The 17,320-nt window shown below is 61.4% G+C and overlaps 1 protein-coding gene across 2 annotated transcripts in view; it reads left to right on the top strand.

The window, feature by feature from the left end:
- Nucleotides 1-12,499, top strand: part of AGAP3 (ArfGAP with GTPase domain, ankyrin repeat and PH domain 3) — a 111,911-nt gene extending 99,412 nt beyond the window's left edge. For both annotated transcript variants that reach the window (XM_058811518.1, XM_058811511.1), the window contains exons 14-18: nucleotides 9,285-9,439; nucleotides 9,877-9,967; nucleotides 10,296-10,518; nucleotides 11,535-11,790; nucleotides 12,033-12,499. In XM_058811518.1, coding sequence (XP_058667501.1) covers nucleotides 9,285-9,439; nucleotides 9,877-9,967; nucleotides 10,296-10,518; nucleotides 11,535-11,790; nucleotides 12,033-12,248 — 941 coding nt within the window. In that variant the 3' untranslated portion in view covers nucleotides 12,249-12,499. The remainder of the gene's footprint in view (nucleotides 1-9,284; nucleotides 9,440-9,876; nucleotides 9,968-10,295; nucleotides 10,519-11,534; nucleotides 11,791-12,032) is intronic.
- Nucleotides 12,500-17,320: the final 4,821 nt, after the last annotated feature.

The following is a 17,320-nucleotide window of genomic DNA, read 5'->3' as shown; positions in this document are numbered from 1 at the left end:
GAAGCAGTAACACGGACTAACCACTGCTTGAAGTCTTAAAATTTGATTAGTTCCTGTTGAACAACACATGCGTGCTTGGCAGAATTCCCAGCCCTCTGCTCCCAGATGCACAGGCTGGAGGGCTGTCACCCTTCCTGTGTGCCCAGGACAGGAGTCTTTGAGCAATCCCAGGTTTTCCATCATCTCACCGGCATATTTCTTCAGACACATGGTCGCTCTTTCTGTCCTTCCTGCTTTGGCAGCATCCCTGGAAGGTGGAGTGATGGGGGTGGAGACATGGGGCAAGCATGAGTGCATCAGAGTATTTTTGTTGTTTCCTGCACTGGTCCTTGGCTGTGGTGGTGAGCTGGGCAGAGGTCTGTCTTACCTGAAGTGTCTCAGGTTGATATAGTTAATTTAGAGCCCTATCAGGTGTTTTAGCAATGTAACTTTTTTCCTACAGCGTGCCTTCCTCGGCATTTTTCAACACAGAACTTCATTTACCAGTGTCAGTTGCCAAACTTCATCTGTCACTGCACAGACCTTGCACGCTGTGGATCCTCGTGCTGCCAGAACCTCTGGCACCAGTACTGGGAGCAGGAGGAGCCCCCAGTGTGTGCTCTGCAGTGCTGCTGGTGCCACAGTGCTGGCAGCAGGCGGCTGAGCTGCTCTGGGGCTGAGGGGGCACCCGTGACCCACAGGCACACAGGCAGCCCGTCCTCCAGTGCTGCAGTGGAAGGAGCAGTGCAAACACCATGGCAGAGTGAGGGGAGCACAGCACAGCAGAGGGGGCACCCGTGACCCACAGGCACACAGGCAGCCCGTCCTCCAGTGCTGCAGTGGAAGGAGCAGTGCAAACACCATGGCAGAGTGAGGGGAGCACAGCACAGCACAACCCACAGGCACACAGGCAGCCCATCCTCCACGTCTCCAGTGTGAACCCAGGCTGTCCAGGCCCCTGTGTCCTTCTCCAGAGGGGAGTGGGTGCAGCCCCTGCCCACTCAGTGCTGCTGGGGCAGAGCTGGCACAACCAGCTGCTCCCAGACCTGTGCTGGGCCACAGTGCTGCCATGGGCTGCTGCAGGGTGGGTGGCTGGCTTCTGGTCAGCTATTGACAAACTGAACTCACATTTCTTTTTTAACCAGTATATTGGAAAATTGATCCAATTGCAAAATTGGAGCTCCAGAGGCTGGGTCAGTTCTGTCGTGCTCCCAGCTTGCCCTGCATCAACAGGACCTGCTGCTGTGGGCAGCGTCTGTGCCAGCAGAACCATGCTCTGAGTCCACGGGAGCAGCCACTGTTGCTGCACTTTGAGCTTCCCAGCTTGGTTTTGGCCAGTGCCAGCAGCAATGAGCTGTGTGCCCCATTTTGGCATGAGGGGGACATCCTCAAGAGAGGACCATGTGCACCCCTGTGCTCAGTATGAATTATGGAGCTGGGTCACACATCCTTTCCATTCCCCCCTGCCACGTGCCTGCTGCACAGCTCCTGCCCTGGTGCCTTTGGGATTGATGTGGTTGGTCTCTCTCCTGCTCTGAGCTCCGGGACTGTTCCAAGAACTGATGCAGCTCTGGACACTGTGGTAGCTCATCAGCAAGACCAGCAGGGCAAAGGCAGAGGAGTGAGTGACTCTGGGACTGGTGTTCAGGTGCCACCCATGATGGGTCACTGTCCTGCATGCCAATCAGAGCCTGGCAACAAGCATGAGGAGATGCTGAGCCAATGTCTGAATGGTCCAGCTGTGAACCCTGGGCTGAGCATTGTCCCACACCATGGGCATGGCCAGTGGATTGTGTCGTGGACTGATGTCCATAAGTATGACTGATACGCCCTTGAATCTTTTTTAGCTGCTTTGAACAGTTATGGCAGTTTTTTCAGAGCAGGGTAATTTGAGGTTTTTGCTTCTGCATAGTCAGCATGGTGAAAGTGTGAAATTGCTGTGCCAGGAGCGGGCTGTCGCGCCCTGTGGCAGAGCTGCCATCCCGTGTGGCCGAGCTGCTGTCCCCTCGTGGTGCTCGTCCCTCTGTGGAGGGTTCGGTGTCCTGGCAGGAGCGTGGGGACAGCCCAGTGAGCAGCCCTGCTTTCTGTTAGCTCACTCAGTGTGGCTGTACTGGTGTGGGGAGTACTGTGGAGGGACACCCCCAAACTCCCCACCCTCCAGGAGCTGCAGGGGCCAGGCAGGCTCAGCCTCGGTGACAGCATCCCTGCGGTCCCTGTGGGCAGCAGCAGCCCTGGGGCTATGGAGGGAGCACGTTTGGGCTGTGCTCGGGCTTCCTGCACCTGCCTCCACCCGCCCCACGCCGGGAGCCAGGCACGAGCAGCTCAGGTTAGCATCCTGGGAAAGTTGGTGAGGTCTGGGGATAAATTGCCATCAGTTTATCTCATTTAGGAGGTAATCAGAGCCAGGGACGTGCAGAGCAATTGAATCTTAGTTGTTCTGAAGTATCATAAATCAAACGAGCTGTTGCTTTTTTACATGGGCTCATGTTAAAGAGAGCTCTGTGTCAGGCTGCCAGGGAGCATCCGCAAACTATGGCAGGCGTGGGATTGGGCTGCCGGAGATGTCACCGAGCTGGGGAGTGCAGCTCGGGCTGTCAGGGAGCACCCACAGGCTGGCAAACGCGTGTCAGGCTGTCAGGGGACAGGGATGCTCATCCCCTGGTGTAGGTGCAGTGTCGTCCTGCAAGGACCATTGGGAAAGTCTGCTCTTATCAGAGCCCAGCACGGCTCTGTGGCCAGGAGTGCCCTGTCCTGGCGGGGAGCAGCCCACAGCCCCCTGCAGCCCCTCTCCTGTTTGCCTGGACCCTGGGCCCCTGTTGGTGCTCCCGGGAGGGCCCAAGAGCCAGCAGACACGGCTGAGGGCAGCGGCACCTTTGCGACGCTCCCTGCTCCACTCTCCCCATGGCTGCCAGAGCTCCGGGGATAATGAACTTCTCATGTGCTTAAAGAGTGATGCAGGGTGCATGGCGAGAAGCTGACAGCCCCTTAATGTGCTTCTCAGTGGCGGCCAAACGACGCGGTTTTGTCTTTGTTTTTTAGTTTTAAAACCCACAGGAAATTGATGGCCAGTAAAGAGTTGTGTTGGGGCGATGTGCGTGATTAATGCCAACTGTCAGGGGCTGTCGAGGCCCATCGTGGCAAGGCAGGAGTGTGAGGCTGAGCCGTGCTCACCAGATTGCTGGGGATTCCAGCTGCTATCGCTCAGCTCCCGCCTGCCCCACACAGCTTTGTCACCCGAGCTTCCTTCCACCAAGCCTCTTAATTCAGTGCTAACAAGGCACTCCAGCTCATTACGGACCTTGGAGCTCCCTGCTCAGTCCTGGCGGGAGGGAGGCAGCCTGTGCTGGGCATTCTGTCGTTCAGCTGGTCCCCTGTCTCCATCAGGTCCCACCCCTTCAGTCTGTGGTTCCTGGGGACCTTACACAGCTCTGTGTTCCCCTCTGAGGGACCCTCATGTGCACACCCCTGACCCTGCCACAAGCCACTGCTCACACCATGAAGCCCATGCTGTCTGTGCCCTCCCTCCTGTGACCTGCCTCCCTGACACCTGCACACACCCCCCGGCCCTTCAGCCACCCCCAGGCCTGTCCCCCCTGTGCACACACTGCACCCCACATTGCATCCTCCCTGCCACGTACACAGAAACGACACTGTTGGACCCTTGCGTGACCCCCTGCACACCCCTGTGCACCTGTGGCGTCCCTTGGGAGCACCTGCTCCTCCTGACACACTGTCCTTCCCCGCACACGTTTGTGACCCCACCGTATGCCTCCTGGCCCAGCTCAGTGTGCCCCTCTGCGCTCGCGTCCCCGCTGCTGCCGCCCCCGGCCCCACGCCATCCCTGGGGCACTCTGGGCCCTGGGGGCGCCGGGACAGGGCACTGGGGGCTCTGCACGGCGCTGCTCCTGCTGCGCTCTCCCGGCGCCTGTCCCCGCGGAGGGCCTGTCCCTGTCGCACTAATACAGGTTGGGAATATTGGGTTTAATGATCTGCAAAATGAGGAGGTAGCGAGCTGACATTTACGAATGGTGCTGCATCCTTCTCTTCCCAGACGCCTGCTAATTTGTTGATATCCCAAACACCTCATAATGATATGGTACAGTCGCAGCTTGCAAACAAGCGCCCGAGGCCAGGGGCTGCCGGCTGCCCTGCTCCAGGACCCTTCCACAGGCTTGGCATCCAGAGAGCAGAGCTGCGGGCCAGGGTCTCCCTGCATGTCTGACAGGACCTGCCCTGGTTCCTGCCTTGTGCCCCACATGCTGGAGGCGTGCCCCCACCCCTCCCTGCATCCCCTCCCTCCAGGGAGCCAGCACAAAGCGGGAGAAGGGGTGGGAGTGGGAGAAGGACGGCATGCAGGGAGAGGCTGGATGTGACTGGGAGATGGTGAAGAGCAGAGCTGACAGAGGAAACTTCTGCTTCAGGAGTGGGGCTCAGTGGCAACTCTGCTTCCTGTGTTGCTGATGTTGAGTGGAATCCTGTTCCTCTCTGCTGGATCTGTCGGGTTGCAGGGAAGGTGTCCTGCACTGTCCTGCTCCCCATCTGCTCGGGAAGCAGCCTGCTGGGAAGCTGTCTGGCGTGGAAGGCTCTCTGCCTGGTGTGCTGGGATGGAGATGCTCCTGCCATCCCCTGTGCTGAACTCTCCCTTCCCACGAGGGAAGAAAGTGCTGCCCTGGGCCTTTGGGCTGGCGTGGGGGAGCTCTCCCCAGTGCCCTGTGTAGAAAGGGAATTGCTGTGCCATGTCCAAATGCTGGGAGCGCAGTCCTGCTGCACTTGATGCAGACCAGAGGGACACTGCTCCGTCCTCTGTCCTCATAGAGCTGCTTCGTATCCTGGTGCTTCTGGGGCAGGGGAGCAGCCCCCCTTATTGCTGCCTGTGCTCTGAGAGTGCTGCCCCAAGCTGTGTGGGGGCATCTGGGGTAGGGGGGAGGCATGGGCCCAGCCTGTCCCACGCTGCCTACGTGCACCCCACAGAGAAGCAGGGTGTCCGTGGGAGTGCAGGTGGGAATTGCTGCTCCCATGGCTCCACGTCAGGGTCCCTACAGGAGGCTCTCTGGGCTGGGCACCAGTGCAGGGTGTAGCCAGCGCCCTTTGCAGAGCAGGACCAAGCTCTGCCCCAGCCCCGTATTGAAGCTGAGGTGTTTTTAGCTCCCCAGTGTACCCCTTGTGCTCCGAGCTGTACTTCCCCGCACTCAGAGCTTAAAGAGGGGGCTTGGCATGAGCTGTGAAGGCAGCACTCTGTTTCACTGCAGCTCCCCTTCCTTTTCCTCTCTGGCATCCCACAGGTGTCAGTGGGACACGCTGTTCCACTGGGCACCCTCGCCCCAGGGCTGCCTTGGGCAGCAGGTGCAGGCTCCCTTGCATCCTGGTGGGCAGTGCATACCCTCCTGCTGTCCCTCTGGTCTTGCACAGGATGTCTCCATCCCTCGTTCTTGGCAGCCCCGTGGTGCTGCCCCAGGGCTGGGGTACTGGCAGAGGGAGGGAGCCTGCCCTGGGCTGCTCCTGTCCCTGCCGGCCCTGCCCATGCTCCTGGCTGCCGCTGGGCTCTGGGTGCCACGGGGCCCTGCTGTCCGGCCATGCCCTCCTAATCCCGCTCCTGCTCAGAGCCCTGCTTCTGGGGCAGTGTTGGGAGGGGGTCGTGGGGTTAACACCCATTAGCAGAGCCGGCTCACACCACTCTGCTCAGCAACTCTTCACGGAGCTCAGTCTTTAAAACATCATCAAAAAATCATCAAGAGAGAGAGAGAGGCAGCGCATTCATTTCCACTGCCCACTAATTCTAATGGATCTGGTGTAATGGGCTCCCACCAGCACACTGGGGCAGCTGCAGGGCTGGGGGCTCTGCCATCCTGGGGGCTCTGCCATTGCAGGGCTGGGGGCTCTGCCATGATGGGGCTGGGGGCTCTGCCATGGTGGGGCTGGGGGCTCTGCCATCCCGGGGTTAGGGGCTCTGCCATCCCGGGGTTAGGGGCTCTGCCATGGCGGGGCTGAGGGCTCTGCCATCGAGGGGCTGGGGGCTCTGCCATCCCGGGGCTGGGGGCTCTGCCATCGCAGGGCTGGGGGCTCTGCCATCGAGGGGCTGGGGGCTCTGCCATCCCAGGGCTGGGGGCCAGGCTCTGCCATCTGCCCCCGGGCAGCCGCTCACTCAGAGGCAGCTGGGAAGGGCTCCCTGCTCCTGCACGAGTGGCTTCCTCTGAGGTCTGAGCCCAGTCAGGCTGGAGCTGGCAAGCGCTGGCACTTCTCTGGCCTCCAGGAAGGAGCTTGTGCCCATGTATGGGGCAGGAGAGGGAGTTCTGCCAGTTCTGCTTCAGCAGGGGTAGTCTAAACCCTTCTTTTATGTCATCTGCTTGGTGCCTCCCTGTCATCCGGCCAGAAATGGTCCTGCCACATTGGAAACCTGTACCTCTCCCCAGAAGAAGCTGAGAATACCCAGTGCTTTCCCTAAAACAGCTGATTCAACTTGTATGGGTGCCCCGAGGAGCTCGGGAACTGGTCCTAGACCATCCCAGGAGGTGGGTGTGCACAGTGTTCAAAGCTGCTGCAAGTCCTTGATTCCCTTCCCAACTGTGCTGGTCCTCCTGTGTGAATCCTGCAGGGTGTGACCCTGCAGTGCCACGCTCTTCTGTCATAGTCATGCTGTGCTGAGGCCTCCAGAGAGATCCAGCCCCATAGTGCTGTCCTACACTCTGAGGTGGGGAATTGGCCACAGCACAGCAGAAAAGCTGTGGTCCTTTGTTAGCTCTTCCTGGGCTCCGAGAGCAACAGGGCCTTTGTTTGGCGTGAAGCTGGAATCCAGGAGGCACAAAGCAGGAGGGGAACGGAGGTCCTGCGTCTTGCAGAGCTGGTGCCAGGGCTTTGGTTGGCCTGGGACTGCTCCCAGGGCTGGCACTGGGCAGCCCCAGGGCTCTGGAATGTCCCTCAGCTGTGACAGCAGCAAAGTCTGTCTGAGTCAGGTTGGAGCCCCAGAAATCTCTCACCCGGAAGGAGGGAAGCTCCTGCCCTGCTGTGAATGTCCTGAGCAGAGTGCTGGGAGCGTGGTGCCTCAAGGAGCAGCAGTGACCCCGCACCAGAGCCCTGGGCAGGCAGGGCTGACATCTGCTTCCCTGGGAAGTGTACAGGTGCAGGAAGGCTGGGGCTGGGATTCCTGCCTGCCTGCTTGGTGGGGAGGTGCTGGGCAAACAGGAACAGGGAAGATGGAGCTGTGTGAGCCCTCAGCAGGAGCCCTCACTGTGTCCTGCTGACTGTGATGTCCTCGTCCTGCTGTGCAGGAGTGGCTCAGCAGCAGGAGGAGGACTCCAAGTGCACCCAGTGCTTCCCCAGTGCAGGCAGCTGGCTTAGGCTCAGCAGCACAGCAGCAGCCACAGGGGCTCAGACCAAGGCAGGGCGAGGTTTGAGAACAGGGCCTGTTGCGATGTGTCAGGGTCCCCCAGGAGCGCTGTCGGCAGATGCTCCCTGCAGCACCTGGCCAGCCTCTGTCCAGGGAGCTGCTGCTCATTGCTGGGGCTGGGAGTGCTCAGCAGCCCTGGGGCTGGGGGGGGATGGTCCTGGCTCCCCTGCCCTCTGGAGGCTCCCTGCCCGTGCTGGGCTCTGGCAGCACTCACAGAGACTGGTGCCAGCAAGCAAAGGAGGCAATGCCTGTTAGCCTGGCTGTTGCCTGGTTATTTCCTCTCCCAGTATTCACAGGCTGGCAGCTGTATATTTTCCAAGAATCTTGTTCTTGAGCTGGGACTTGATGTCTGTGGGGTCTCTCCTGTGGCTGAGAGCTGGAGGAAAGTGTTGGACAAGTGGGATGTCCCAGTTACATCTGTGCATCACAGAGGGGAGAGTCCAGCAGCGTGGCTAGCTACCCCCTCCCTGCAGTCTGTCATCCTCCTGAGGGCTCAGTCTCTCATTCCAGCAGGACACACACAGCTGCAGACATCTTTCCCCAGAGGAGGAGTCCCAGGCTGATTTAGGGTGAAATGAGTAAAAGAGCCTTGCCTTCCTATCTGGGAAGGACAAGCCAAGCCCTCATGCTGGAGTCATTCCATCCTCTCCAGGCCAGGATGGCGTGGAGACCCAGCCTTGTGCTCCTGCACCAGTTCACGAGCACTGGTGGTCCCCAGGCCTGGTGCTTGTCCGTGCAGGTGCTGACCACGAGCCTGGAGCAAGGGCTGTGCACTCCCATCGTGCCCAACGGACCTGGCTCTCCTGAGGAGGCTTCCCAGGGCTGCACCGTGTTCTGGGGATGTTTGTGGACACAGCCTGGCTCAGGTGGGCCCAGGAGGCCCCGCAGTAGCTGAAGGTGGCCGTGCCCTTCAGCCGTGCCCTTCACCCCCCGTGCCAGGGGCCTCTGCAGCCAGTCACTGTGGGCTGTGCAGCTCCTCAGTGCCTGCCTTTCTGCTGCTCCCCTGTGCAGTGAGAGCCTTCTGTGCGGCAGAGAAGTCAGGGAGAGGAGGGGGATCCCCCTCAAACCCCTCCAGACTCCCCTGCTCACCTCCCCACGTCATGCCCGGTGTGCACAGGCCCTGCCAGGCTTGAGGCCAGCGCAGCTCTGCCTCGATGTGGGCCAGAGGCCCCTCGGCCTCCGCGCTGTCTCTGGAGCTGAGCAGTTGACTCCCTGCTTTTAATAGAGAGCTGGGAAGGCACATTATGGAGATGAGGGTGTTATTTGCATAACGCTAATTAGGTAATTACAAATCATTTTGCTATGAGCTGAAGCGTGTGCTGTGACATAACGTTTATTAGTCATTCCATTCAGGCCCCGCTTAGTTAAGTCATTTACTGCACTAACTACTGAAGTTGGCAATAAAAGGTAAATGCTGGTGCTGGGTGTGAGGCTGACACGACACCCCATGAACTGTGCCCGTGGGGGGCCGTGTGAGGCAGAGCCAGGCTGGCAGGTGTCAGCAGGGCAGAACACCTCGTAAGCCTTGGTGAGGAGCTGCCGCCGAGCCGCTGCACAGGCTCCTCTTCCTGGCCTCTCGCTCCGTGTGCAGGGCCCGTCCAGGCCGGGCACTGAGCCCTGGCACTGGGGCTGGCTGCAGGCACCGGCCCCGTGGAGGAGCTGATTGCACTGCTCCAGAGGTTAGCAGCTTTCTCTGAGGGTGGGACACAGGGCAGGGAGAGCTCCACAAGCCAGTGGAGCTGTGAGGTGCAGGGCTGGCACAGAGCTTTCATTCTTCTCTGCAGGAGGAGACCGGGACTTGCCTGTCCCAGCCTGCTGGGCTCTGCTGCTCCCTCAACTCTGCCATGTGCGATGGCAGGATCTGTCCCATGGCAGACCTCCTCCTTCCCAGTCTCACGTTAGGCACGCCTTTCTCTTCCAGAACCAGATGAGCCATTTGAGTTCATTATCGTGTCACTGACGGGCCAGACATGGCTCTTTGAAGCGTCAACGTCAGAGGAACGGGAGCTCTGGGTACAGGCCATTGAGAGCCAGATCCTGGCCAGCCTGCAGGGCTGTGAGAGCAGCAAAAACAAGGTAAGAGGTCTTGGCCAGCTTCTGTTCTGTCTTCTCTGGCATCTGCTTTGCTACATTCCTCCATGTCCCACACTGGCCTGTCTGTCCATGTGGAATCCTGTGGGATCCCTCTCCTCCCAGTGGGAGTTCAGTCCTGTCCCTGGGACTGTGCAGTTCCCTTGGGTTTCTTGTCACCTCTTCCCTGCCTGGCTCTGGCCCACAGAGTACTCTTCAGCCCATGTGGCTGGATCCTGCATGGTTCATTCCCTCCCTGGGCATTTCTGCCCTTCCTCCCCACTTCGGCCCGCTGTCCCCTGCTGCTCTGGCCCTCCAGTGCCTGTTGTCAGAGCTGCCATGCTGGCCAGCCTGCTGGAGCGTGGTGTGGCGTGGCAGGAGGGGTGCAGGGTGCGGGTAAGGGGGCTGGCCTGCAGTGAAGGGCCGTGTGGGGTTCTTTGCAGGCTCGGCTGGGCAGCCAGGGCGACGCGCAGGCCATGCAGGCCGTCCGCACGGCGCGCGGGAACAGCTTCTGCGTGGACTGCGACGCTCCCAGTAAGAGATGGCACCCTGGGCGGGGGGCTCACGCAGGAGGGGAGGGGAGGGGGCTCCAGGCACCAGGCACCCCCTGTCTCAGCCCAGAGACACCTGCTCTGTGTGTCTGTCCTGCCCTGTCCTGCAGTGGAGCTGCTCCTCGGGGTGGGGTTCAGCCCTCACTGCCACCCTGTGACCCCTCCTGGGCCAGCCTGAGGGCCTGGCCTCTCCAGGGACACCCAGCTGGGACGGACTCTGCTGGGCTGGTGCCTGCAGATACGAGTCTGAGCCGCAGGAGACGGGCTGGTGAGTCTGGGCAGGTTATTAACACTGATCCTGCTGCCCTCAGATCCGGACTGGGCCAGCCTGAACCTGGGTGCTCTCATGTGCATCGAGTGCTCCGGGATCCACCGCAACCTGGGCACCCACCTGTCCCGTGTGCGCTCCCTGGACCTGGATGACTGGCCTAGCGAGCTTCTCATGGTCATGACGGCCATCGGCAACGCCCTCGCAAACGCTGTCTGGGAGGGAATGGTGGAGGGCTACCCCAAGCCCACGCCTGAGAGCAGTCGGTAAGGGAGGTGGTGAACCCCAGAGATGCTTCTTGGGAACCGCACAGAAGGTGACACTGCAGGGGTTGGGAGCAGCCATTGGGGCAGGCAGGATTCCTCAGATGCCCCAGTGTGGGGCTCCTGCCTGCCCGTGAGGCACTGGCCACCCTCTCCTGCCACCCTGGCGGGGCACTGGGGCTCCACGGCAGCCGTGCCGTGGCTCCGAGAGCTGAGGCCGGCTGCGAAGCCGAAGGGGTTAAGAGAGATGGCTTGGCGGCGTGGTGCGGGTCCCCAGGGCCTGTCCCTTTCAGCCCTTGTCTGTGCCGATCGCCGCCGCTCTCCTGTCACTCAGGCCGACAAGAGCCCATTCTGCGCTTATCAGCGCCGGGGCGCGGGTCAGGCCCGCCGGCAGCGCGCATGCGCGCCGCGCCATTGATGGCCGCCCGCCCGCCGCAGATGGAGAGAATGGCAGCAGATAGCGGGGCCCGGCGCGCATCGATCCGCCGCCCCGGCGGGACGGACGCGGACACAGCCTTTGTCTGCACCAGCCGGGACGGCGGCAGCGATAAGGTGTCTCCCGTGGCACTGGGCTGGCGTGTGCAGCGCTGGCCTTTTCCTGCTGCTGGCCGTGGCCCGTGCACAGGCCTGGGGCAGGGACGGTCCCCGAGCTGCCCCAGACGGGCCCACAGCACCGGGGGTGAGGGGCTGCAGCCGGAGCTGCACACGGACAGCTGCGGGGCTGGCTGCAGGACACTGCTGCTGCTGTGCAGGCATGGCTGCAAGCACACCGTGTCCGTAGGGAGCTGAAGGAGGGGCACGGAGTGTCGAGAAGGTGTCCAGAGTGGGATGACAGAGCCTCGATGGCAGCTGTGGGCACAGGGGCACGGCAGGGGCTAGGCAGAACATACCTGGGTGTGACAGATGTTCACTGCTCACACAAGTATATTCTCGTGGCAGTGCTGATACTCGTGTCCTTTTGTGCATGGGGCCCAGGCAAACTGTCTCAACTGTGACTGTGACAATGTCCTGTCTGGCAGGGAGGAGAAGGAGCGCTGGATCCGGGCTAAGTATGAGCAGAAGCTCTTTCTGGCTCCTCTGCCCCAGTCTGACATCCCGCTGGGGCAGCAGCTGCTGCGGGCTGTGGTGGAGGATGACCTGCGGCTCGTGGTGACACTCCTGGCCCATGGCACCAAGGAGGAAGTGAACGAGACCTACGGAGACGGAGACGGGCGCACAGCGCTGCATCTCTCTTGCGCAATGGCCAATGTGGTCTTCACACAGCTGCTCATCTGGGTAAGGCAGAACCCGCACCTCCACCACAGTGCTTCTGGTGCTATCCCAGTGCTTCCCCACCTCCCTGCTACCTTTATCCATCCTGCTTCCGTGGTTTCCCCACATGCCCACTTAACTGACCTGCCCCACTCTCTTGGTGCCCTGTCCATGCCCACCCTCCCACTCTCTGCCCCCTGCTGCTGCCATGCCCGTGGCTACAGGGTTCCCAGGTAGCATTGACCAGTTGCTTGTCTCCCATGCAGTACGGAGTGGATGTGAAGAGCCGGGACGCTCGGGGCCTGACCCCACTGGCCTACGCCCGGCGAGCAGGCAGCCAGGAGTGCATCGACATCCTGCTGCAGCACGGCTGCCCCAGCGACAGCGCCGCCACGCTGACCCCCAGCCTGCCGCGCCGCAACGCCAACGCCAACAACAACGCCACGCCCGTGGAGCTCAGCACCAGCCCCGGCACGGGCTAGCCCGGCACTGCCCTCTGCTCACTGCACCCGTGGAGCTCAGCCCTGGCACGGACTAGCCCGGCACGGCCCTCTGCTCACCGCGCCCATGGAGCTCAGTGCCAGCCCCAGCACAGGCTAGCCCAGCACTGCCCTCTGCTCACCGTGCCCGTGGAGCTCAGTGCCAGCCCCAGCATGGGCTAGCCCAGCACTGCCCTCTGCTCACCGTGCCCGTGGAGCTCAGTGCCAGCCCCAGCACGGGCTGGCCCATCACGGCCCTCTGCTCACTGTGCCCGTGGAGCTCAGTGCCAGCCCCAGCACGGGCTAGCCTGGCACTGCTCTCTGCTCACCGTGCCCGTGGAGCTCAGCACTGGCCCAGGCTAGCCCGACACTGCTCTCTGCTCACCGTGCCCGTGGAGCTCAGCACTGGCCCAGGCTAGCCCAGCACTGCCCTCTGCTCACTGTGCCCGTGGAGCTCAGTGCCAGCCCCAGCACGGGCTAGCCTGGCACTGCCCTCTGCTCACCGTGCCCGTGGAGCTCAGCACTGGCCCGGGCTAGCCTGGCACTGCCCTCTGCTCACTGTGCCCGTGGAGCTCAGTGCCAGCCCCAGCACGGGCTAGCCCGGCACTGCCCTCTGCTCACCGCACCCATGCAGCTCAGTGCCAGCCCAGCACGGGCTAGCCCGGCACAGCCCTCTGCTGACTGTGCCCGTGGAGCTCAGTGCTGGCCCTAGCACGGGCTAGCCTGGCACGGCCCTCTCCCCATTGTGCCCATGCAGCTCAGTGCCGTTCCTGGCACAGCCTCTGGCCATGCACAGCTGCCCTCCATCCCTGCCCCGGAGCAGGGCCGCAGGAGCGGCTCTGAGAGCCCCACAGTCCCTGCCCCAGCAGAGCCCCGCTCCAGCCAGGAGAGGCGGGGAGCCAGCTGGGAGCCAGGTCTGCTCCCCTGCGCTGGTTCCAGCCACCTCTGGCCGTGCCGCTGTGCAGAGCCCGTGCTGGCAGCTTGTGAGGGCTCCTGCACAATCCTGGGGTGGCTCCAGGGTGCCCGCTCTCGTGACCGGTACGTGCATGGGGAGCAGTGTCTCCTGCTCCCCTCACACATCTGTAGATAAAGCAGGGGCTGGGGACAGCTCAGCTGTGTGGCCTCCCCTGCACAGCAGCACCAGGGAGGCTGATGGCTGTGCCTGCTCCCTCAGGGAGGTCAGTGTGGTCGCTTCCCTCCTGCTCTCCCTCCGTGTTGGCCTTGCCACACCCCCAGTGCAGTGCTGAGGTGGGGGGCAGCAGGAGGTGCGTGTTTCTCCATTGCACCCCAAAGCTCCTCTGCTTCTGGCCAGTGCAGGAGGGCTGCACACACCCAGACTGCTCCCCGTGTGCTGATGCGAGGATGGCACCTCCCCAGCACTGCCCCTGGACAAAGGCCTCCCCAGCCTCCCTGCTGACCTAGAGGGGAAAGAGGATGGTCACCTTGGGATCCCCAGCTCTGTCTGTCTGTCTGTAGAGTCACTGTCCTTCCAGGTTAAAGCTCCAAGCCATACACAGTGTCTCCATCAGAGCCTCCCGCTGGCTCCCGCTGCTGCCCAGGTGGGGCTGGTCTCCAGCTGAGCAAGAGGAGAGGAGAGGAGCATCTCTCTGCATTGGGGTCAAGCCTCTAGCTGAATGCTGGAACCTCAAGGCTTTGGACACTGCTATGGAATGTCTCTGTCACTTGTGTATAAAATGTACATTGGAAATATTTATATGGACACTCTGTATATACGGTTTCTTTTCCATAAGTTGCCCTGTGTGTGTTATCTGCAGCCAAGGAGATAAAAGCCAATAAAGCAACCCACCTCCTGCCAGGCCAGTGTCTCAGTGTGCTGCCTTTGGGGCCTCCACGCAGCCCTGGTTTGCAGCTGGTTCTGGTGACTCTCCAGCCCACAGTGGCCAACGTTCAGCCTCTTCTCCTCGGGCTCAGGCTCTGATAACAGCAGTTCTGTGCCAGAGCAGGCTCCTGGGCCAGGCAGAGTGCTGAGGTTGGAGGGGAGATGTGCCAGCCTGGGTCACTGAGGGACAGTGCCAGAACATGGCCCCAGAGGAATGCCCAGCTCTGGGGATGGGAGATGGGCACAGCAGAGGGCTGTGCTGGAGAGGGGACATGCAGGGCAGGGACCTGGGCCAGCTGGTCCCTGTGCCCAGGATGGCAATGTGGAGCTGACCTGGGGAGGGCAGGGAGTGATGGGCTGCCACACGAGCCAGGAGTGCAGGCTGCAGGATCAGACCCCGAGCAGTGCGGGGAGCCGTGTATCTGCCCTGCCTTGGCCTGCTTCTCGTGGCCATGGGTGCAGCAGGGCCCCAGTGCTGGGCTGGCTGCGCCCAGGCCACACCACAGCAGCACTCTGGGGTTCCAGGTGTGCCTGGAGTGTCCCTGTGCTGTGCTGGGGCCGGGCTCTGCTGCACTGGGAGCGGGCACTGCCCTTGGGCCCCAAGCCCGTGCTGCAGTGCTGCAGGAAGGGAGGTGCCAGGACAACCCAGCTGGCACAGGTACCCTCAGATGTCCCTGCCACACCCTGCTGCCTCCTCCTGCCTTGCTGGGGGCTGCAGACCATGGCCCCAGGCCCTCCACTCCTTGATGTTCTGGCTATGCGTGCCCATGTTGACGTGGTCCTCATCCTGGTCCTGGTCCCGGTCCTGGTCCAGTTCCAGTCCAGCCCCTGCGCCATGTCACCCCTCATTGCCATCCCCTCGTGGTGCCCATGGGTGCCCCCACACCGGCCCTGGCCCCAGCCCAGTGCTGGGTTTGGTTAATTTCCTGGCGACTGCATTAACGGGAATGGAAGCCGAGGGACGGCAGCTCCTCTGGGGCCCATTAATCATCCCCCTCAGACAAGCTGCCTTGATTACAAGTGGCAAGAAATTCATTAGGGCTGCGGCTCTGACAACTTTTATCTGCGCGGCTGGATCTGACTCATTAGGCAGCCAAATTAAAGCCATGATGGGCCCTGATGAAATTCACTGCTTGTTTATCTTGTGCGATCTGATACATCTGCCCATACATCATCTCCTGCGCGGGATCCCACCCTACCCAGCCCTGGCGCCTCCCTTCCCATCCCAGCCCTGCCCCAGGCCCCCAGGTGCCAGCCCGGACCTTGCTCTGACCCCAGGAGCCCCCGGGTGCCAGCCCAGACCCGGCTCTGACCCCCCCCGCGTGCCAGCCCAGACCCAGCCCCACCCCAGGCCTCCAGGTGCCAGCCCGGACCCGGCTCTGACCCCCCCCCCGGGTGCCAGCCTGGACCCGGCTCTGACCCCAGGAGCCTCCAGGTGTGCCCTGCTGCTGCTCAGACTGCAAACAGGTGCTGGGGATCCTGGTGATGCCCCTTGCTGGCACCTGGGGCAGGGAATGCCACCAGGTCCCTGCAGGCTCTGATAGCGTCCCAAGGAGCCAAGAGTGGGCCAGACCCAGCCCAGCGTTACTGCAGTGTTGGGGCACATCTGGGGGCCAAGGCGACCAACGTGGCTCCAGGTGGGCCAGGACAGGCTGCATGAGGCAGGAGCTCCATGTCCCTGTTCAGGGGAAGAGGTGTGTGTCCATGTTTAGGGGCAGGAGCTATGTCTGTGCTCAGAGGAAGATGTGTGTGTCCATGCTTAGGGGCGTGTTTAGGAGCTGTGTCTGCGCTCAGGGGCACTGTGTCTGTTTTGGGGCAGGAGTCGGGTGTCTGTGTTCAGGCTGATGCCAGAGAGGGCACGGGCCAGCCCTCTGCTGTGCTGTACACCAGAGCATGTGCCAGGGCAGCAGCAGGGCTGTCTCTGAGTTAGGTGGCCCAGCAGCAGCAGCGGCCATGGCAGCTCCACGAGGACCCTGCCCCAGGGAGCTCCAGCCCCAGCAGCTCTCCCATCATGGAGCTGAGGCTGGAGCTGGGGCAGGGAGGTGGGTGCCACAGGACAGGAGCCATGAGTGCAGCCCCGTGCCATGAGTAAATCCAGGGAATGCAGCCCCTGGCTGGAAACCAGCCGTACCACAGGTTTGCAGCACTTCCCAGAGAGCCTGGGCGCAGCCAGGAAAAACCCCACAGGGCACAACTTATAATCAAAGCCCCACAGGACTTCCTGCAGCCCCAGCTGAGCAGGCACAGCTTCCTGGGGATTGGCAGGTGGGCACAGGTGGGCATGGGGCAGCACTGTCCTCCCTGAGGCTGCTGGGCTGGTGCTGAACACATGCAGAGGTGGCCAGGGCAGGGGTCCTGCTTTCCTGTGTCCAGCCTTGCCTCTGGGGGAAAAGGCTCAGGTGTGACAGTGTCCCAGCCCCCTCAGGCTGTGCTTGCTCAGGTGCAGCACCCACACCCCACTCCCACACCTGACCTGTGCCCGTCCATGGAGTCAGGCCTGCAGGTGGGCGCAGACCTCCACAGCACAGGGAGTCGCAAAGCCCTGAGGGGAGTTCCAGCCTGGCTGGTGGGGACCCTGGACAAGCTGGCACGGGCTGCAGAGGAGCTGGGGAGGGTCACAACCTTTCCCAGGTGCCAGCCATTGGGACATGGTTTCTCTCCTGCACCTTGAGCTAGTCCTGGAGCTGCTGGCTAATGAAGAGTACCAGCACCATATTGTCTTGTGGGCCATCACATCTTCATACAAGCCCCTGTCAGGGAATGCTGAGGGCCAGCTTTGTTGTGCTGAGTGAATAAACTCTCTGTGGGACTACCCTGCTCCTTCCCCAGTTCTTTAAGAAGTACCATAGAGGTAAACAAGTGGACAGGTTTGGGTAGGGAGAATTCCCTTGTAAATGCTGAAAATGCCTTCCTTAGGGCAACAAAAGCCTTGTTTTATGAATGCGTGTATATATATATATTTGTGCATAAACATATTTATATAAACAAAAGCATGTCCATGTATAAGCACACTCTATGTATTTATCTGTGTGTGTGTCTGTACCTGTATCTGCCTTTTACTCTGTGCACACACGCGTGTGTGTACCCATGCACATACATGGGTACCAGTGCTTGTGTGGAGACTCCTTCCCCAGCAGCTCCCACTCCAGGACACAGGGTAACAGCCAGAAGTTGTGGATGGGAAATTCCAAATAGATGCAAGTGAAAAAATGAACTAGAGAGGTGGTTGGGCACT

Source organism: Ammospiza caudacuta, chromosome 1 (assembly GCF_027887145.1).
Source record: "Ammospiza caudacuta isolate bAmmCau1 chromosome 1, bAmmCau1.pri, whole genome shotgun sequence".
NCBI classification, from domain to species: domain Eukaryota; kingdom Metazoa; phylum Chordata; class Aves; order Passeriformes; family Passerellidae; genus Ammospiza; species Ammospiza caudacuta.
Note: the sequence above shows the minus strand (reverse complement) of the source record. Positions and strands in the feature narration are given on the sequence as shown.